This window comes from Salvelinus sp. IW2-2015, linkage group LG13 (assembly GCF_002910315.2).
Source record: "Salvelinus sp. IW2-2015 linkage group LG13, ASM291031v2, whole genome shotgun sequence".
In the NCBI taxonomy this organism is placed as follows: domain Eukaryota; kingdom Metazoa; phylum Chordata; class Actinopteri; order Salmoniformes; family Salmonidae; genus Salvelinus; species Salvelinus sp. IW2-2015.
The window spans coordinates 5,597,817-5,603,437 of record NC_036853.1 but is presented as its reverse complement, the minus strand read 5'-3'; the positions used below and the strand labels follow the sequence as shown (position 1 = coordinate 5,603,437).

The 5,621-nt window shown below is 47.0% G+C and overlaps 1 protein-coding gene across 1 annotated transcript in view; it reads left to right on the top strand.

The window, feature by feature from the left end:
• LOC111971796 (protein MON2 homolog) overlaps positions 1–5,621 on the top strand; it is a 59,760-nt gene that overhangs the window by 20,474 nt on the left and 33,665 nt on the right. The window contains exons 4-7 of the mRNA XM_070446343.1: positions 2,311–2,442; positions 2,716–2,845; positions 3,394–3,504; positions 3,870–3,901. Of these exons, the coding sequence (XP_070302444.1) occupies positions 2,311–2,442; positions 2,716–2,845; positions 3,394–3,504; positions 3,870–3,901 (405 nt within the window). The remainder of the gene's footprint in view (positions 1–2,310; positions 2,443–2,715; positions 2,846–3,393; positions 3,505–3,869; positions 3,902–5,621) is intronic.

The window sequence follows — 5,621 nt, the reverse complement described above, 5'->3', positions numbered from 1 at the left end:
AATGTGACATCTTAAGTACCTAGGTGTCTGGCTAGACTGCAAAACTCTCCTTCCAGACTCATATCAAACATCTCCAATCCAAAAATCAAATCAAGATCGGCTTTCTATTCCGCAACACAAGCCTCCTTCACTCACGCCGCCAAACTTACCCTAGTAAACATGACTATTCCTACCGATCCTCGACTTCGGCGATGTTCTACAATAGCTTCCAACCACTCTACTCAGCAAACTGGATGCAGTTTATCACAGTGCCATTCGTTTGTTACTAAGCACCTTATACGACCCACCACTGCGACCGTGATGCCCTAGTCGGCTGGCCCTCGCTACATGTTCGTCGTCAGACCCACTGGCTCCAGGTCATCTACAAGGCTATGCTAGGTAAGTGCCGCCTTATTCTCAGTTCACTGGTCACATGGCGTACACCCACCCGCAGCACGCGCTCCAGCAGGGTATCTCACTGATCATCCCTAAAGCTAAACCTCATTTGGACGCCTTTCCTTCCAGTTCTCTGCTGCCTGCAACTGGAACGAATTGCAAAAATCTCTGAAGTTGGAGACTTTTATATCTCCCTCACAACTTTAAAAACTGCTATCCGAGCAGCTAACCGATCGCTGCAGCTGTACATAGTCCATCTGTAACTACCCACCCAATTTACCTACCTCACCCCCATACTGCTTTTATTTATTTATTTACTTTCTGCTCTTTTGCACACCAGTCTCTTCTTCTATGCACCATGATCATCTGATTTTTATCACTCCAGTGTTAATCTGCTAAATTGTAATTATTCGATTTATTGCCTACCTCATGCCTTTTGCACACATTGTATATAGATTCTCTTTTTTTCTACCATGTTATTGACTTGTTTATTGTTTACTCCATGTGTAACTCTGTGTTGTCTGTTCACACTGCTATGCTTTATCTTGGCCAGGTCGCAGTTGCAAATGAGAACTTGTTCTCAAGTAGCCTACCTGGTTAAATAAAGGTGAAATAAAATAAAAAAAATAAAAAATAAAAATCCTAAAACACAAGACCAAATATACACTGGAATTGCTTATCAATATGACATTGTGAAGTAAAAAACAAAATATATATTTTAAGATAACAGCTGTAACAAATGTTTATTTTTTAACCTTTATTTAACTAGGCAAGTCAGTTAAGAACAAATTCTTATTTACAATGACGGCCTAGGAACTGCCTTGTTCAGAGGCAGAACGACAGATTTTTGTCAGCTCGGGATTCGATCTAGCAACCTTTCGGTTACTGGCTCAACACTCTAACCACTAGGCTACCTGCCACCCCAACAAAATGTGCAGTAAGTCCAGGGGTATGAACATATTCTGGTGGCACTGTAGCTTCAATCTCTAACATTACTACAATAAAGAGCAATGGCAAGTGATTGACTTTTAAATCTTTTTTTATGAACAGTAAGGCAAGCTTTCACAATTGTACCTAACATTTTCAGTAAATGCTTTTGCTTTTTTTTGTTGTAAATTACCTTTATGACACAAATATGCATAGGCCTAATCATTTCTCTACATTAACTAACAACATATTCCTCTTAACTGTACATTTTTTAGCATGAAGTTATTTCTTACATTTGCTTCCATCCTAGTATTTTTGTCAGCCATCTTTCCTGAAGCAACTTTCTAGCCTCGGGTCGCAGAGCTTCATGGGAGTTTTGAGTACCACTCGTTAGCAACTCGATTTCGCTTCATTTGGTGTGCCAATTAGAGTGCTGAAAAGCCACTATGCCTCGCTCAAGGTTGAATTGGGATGCCACATTCCTCAATAGTTAACACAGCTACAAAGTAATAAATCGTGCCTATTTCTACAATTGATCTTAAAATCAGATTTTAAACCAAACCTTAACCCTTGCCGCACTGCTAACCTTAGGTCTGACCTTAACCTTAAATTAAGACAATTTTTATGATATAGCCAAATTTTGACTTTGTGCCTGTGTATCTAGTGGAAACTGGACACCACTCCGACTTGATGAGATTCGCGGGATCGTTGTTAACGAAGGGGGAGGGTTAAGGGGGTGGTGTTGGTATTAAGCCAATGTCACTGGAGTGCCACAGTGGCTGTGTTTGGCTGAAAGAATGCCAATGTGACTCCCTGACCCTGATGTGGTGTTGGCTGGTCCGGTCGGCTGCTGCCCTGTGTCTGTGTATCTGTGTGTACATGTCTGTGACCTCTAGAGCTCCTCTCACTTCCTCTGTTCTGTCACATTCCAGTACATTGTGACTGTCGCTGCCTCCTGGGTGTACAAGTAGGCTACAAGTCTAACCATGTGTTGTGTGTGTTCATCAGGCTGCAGCAGGGAACATCATTAACATGCTGTGGCAGTTGATGGAGAACGGGCTGGAGGAACTGAAGCTGCTGCAGACTGTCCTAGTGCTGCTCACCACCAACACAGTGGTACATGACCAAGTCCTGTCCAAGGTACCGTACACTCAGCACACACATTGCAGACACTTTTATATATTCACAGTACAGTCAGATAGTACATGCTGTGTCCCAAACACGTCTCATATTGCCCAGGGAGTTGGTTTCCACGTACATGTTAATCCAGGTGTGTGCCTTAGTAAATCTGACTACGTTCCAATGTTCATACTAGCATACCACTTAGAATGTATTCCCCAGTACATGGCTTGATTCTTGGTGGGAGGCTATGTTAGGCTGGATATTGTAACAGAGCCTGTGTCACCCTCCCAGGCCATCGTGCTGTGTTTCCGTCTGCACTTCACCAAGGACAACATCACCAACAACACAGCCGCCGCCACCGTCAGACAAGTCGTCACCGTGGTATTCGAGAGGATGGTCGCGGAGGACGAGCGCTTCAAAGGTCAGAGCAGAGTGCTCATGGGAAATGGAGTTCCTGGACTTTCTTTTGGCCATTGATTCAGAGTTGAGTCATTGTTAGATCCACAAAGGGAAGTGCGCAAGTGTACACTTTGGATGAAAGGTGGAGGTTGCTGCCACAGAACTTTACATCAGTATTCTAGCATCCCACTTCCTCTCTCCAACCCTCCTCTTTTCCTCTAACTTTGACCATGCCACAGAGGAAGGGAAGGGTGTTTGTTTCTCCTTAGATTGCCTAAAACTCCTTATCCCATGACTTCAGTGAATACAACATGACTTGTTGAGGTTCTGGTTTGGCCCCTTTAGTTTTCACACTGCTGTCTTTCCACTCTATGTCTTAGTATCACTGGGATTGGAAATCACAATTTAAATGAGGGACTTTTCCCTCTTGAGGTAGGTTTTGGACGGGTCTTTTCTGAGTGTTTGTTTGTGTCATTGTTTGATGAGAGATTGATCCCTCCAGGCTTGTAGCCACAGCTGTTTCTAAAGTTGTCTCTCCCTCTCTCCTCTGCCCCCTTCCCTCTCCTCCAGACATGGTGGACCAGCCTCCTCCAGTCCAGGGTAACACTAACCGGAGGTCTGTCAGCACCCTGAGGCCCAGTGCTAAAGACGCCTACATGCTGTTCCAGGTACGTCCACCAGGTGGAGACAGTCCTCCATACCTCTCACTGTACCCAACATTTACCCTCTCTCCCATCAGAAGAAGCGGTGTAGCTAGGGTAGAGTAAAATAGGTACGGGAGGGCCAGGGCAAGGGAGGGAACGAGGGCCAGGGAGGGAACGAGGGCCAGGGAGGGAACGAGGGCCAGGGAGGGAACGAGGGCCAGGGAGGGAACGAGGGCCAGGGAGAGAGGGAGAGGAATATGCTGACTGTCCTTTGCGTCGTATGTGGATAGGCGCTTTTTGGGTGTGCGTCCCTCTTGCGCTGTTTCCTGAAGGGGTGCAGACAATCATCTCACTTTGCTTTTGTGGTTGACGTTGAGTGTGAGGTTCATTTTTTCCTGACAGCCCAACAACTCCGAGGGCCCTCCAGTCCTCCTGTAACGGACGCCCGTACTTTCGTCGTTGTTGGTAATCAAGGCGCTACAACTGTAGTGGTTGTCTGCAAAACTTGATTTTGTATGTGAGTTGGAGGCGTGCTTATGGCCACGCCAGCTTGTATCGTTTCGGGTGAGTAGCAACAGGGAAGTTTTACAGGAGCACGCGGATCAGCAAACGCACCCTTGTGGGGGGAGCACCCAGTGTTGAGGGATCGCAGCGGGGTGGGATGTTGTTACCTACCCTTACCCCCTGGGGGGCTGCAGATGGGGCGGCCTTTGTTGGACGTCAGTTTTAAGTGCAGTAACAGACAGGATTTGGCAACAGGGCGGGGTCGGCCCAGGGGTCCTTGCTGAGGCTTGATGAATTTTGGATGTTTTTGAGAGGGAGGGTACTATGGGTGGTGGTTAAATGGCTGGCTGTAGGTGCACGATAGCACAGGGCGTTCTCATGGCTGGTATACGTACCTTGTCGCGGGATGGGTTAGGGGGTCCGCAGTCGTGCAGTGTGGTTGCGATTGCGTGGCGTCTTGTGGACCTACTGCTGGAGCGCGGTAAGCAAATTGGGTGGGTCGATGGGTGTCAGGTAGGGTGGCGGAGGTGGATATGGTTCCTTGACTAGTCTTCAAAGCCCTTAGGTGATGACGGAAGTGAGTGGCTACATGGCGGTAGTGGCGTTTAGCTGCATGTTACCTTAGCTTTCTTGGGACAACAGGAAACGAATGGTGGCGCTCTCTTGAAGTCATGTGGGAATAACAGGCAGGACTGGGATAAGGATTGATTGAAATGTTCTGTAACCATCACCAGGCCAGCTGGTCTGTGGGCATTGCTCTGAGGACGCGGCTGGGGATGGCTCGGTCTGGGCCTGCAGGCCTGCGAGGGTTAACACGTTTAAATGTTTTACTCACGTTGCGGGCTGGCAGTGAAGGAGAGCCGCAGGTTTTGGTAGGGCGGGCCGTGTGCCAAGTGGACACTGTATTGTCCTCAAGGGCGAGGCAAAGAAGTTATTTTAGTCTGTTGGGACAAGAGCAGAACGGGGCTGGTTTTCTTTTGTAATCCGTGATTGACTGTAGACCCATGCCACATAACCGTCTTGTGTCTGAGCCGTCTGAAGTTGGGCAACCTCTAACTTTTTCTCGTGTAGCTGCACGGCTTAGGCTTGTTTGATTGCCATTGCGGAGGGCATAGTCTACACTGTTTGTAATTGCGGTCATGTTCGGTCACCTTGCCGCTGGTTAAGAAAGCAGTGGTTTGCGCTTTCCAGTTTTGCGGGCCAGATATGCTGGCCATCAATCCAGGACTAGGTTTTCTGGTTTGGGAATGTTTTTTAATAGTTGCTGTGGGTAAGCGACATCGCCGATGCGCTTTCTAATGAACTCGCTCACCGAATCAGCGTATTCGTTCAAGTGTTGTTGGAGCAACAAATGCGGAACATAAATCCCGGTGCACGTGATCGAAGCCAGTCTAACTACTTATCTACTACCAAGTACTGTATTCCTCTGTACCTACAGCAAACAAACAACTACAGTCTGTCCGCAGACGGCTGGCTTTTTCACTCTCTAGAGACAGCAGAGTCGGTAGAGATTACTTCAATGATTGGCTATGAAAAGCCAACTGAACATTTAGTCTGCCTGAGGTGCTGGACTTGTTGACCCTCGACGAACTACTGTGATTATATTTATAGTTTGACCATGCTGTTCATTTATGAAAGCATTTGAACATC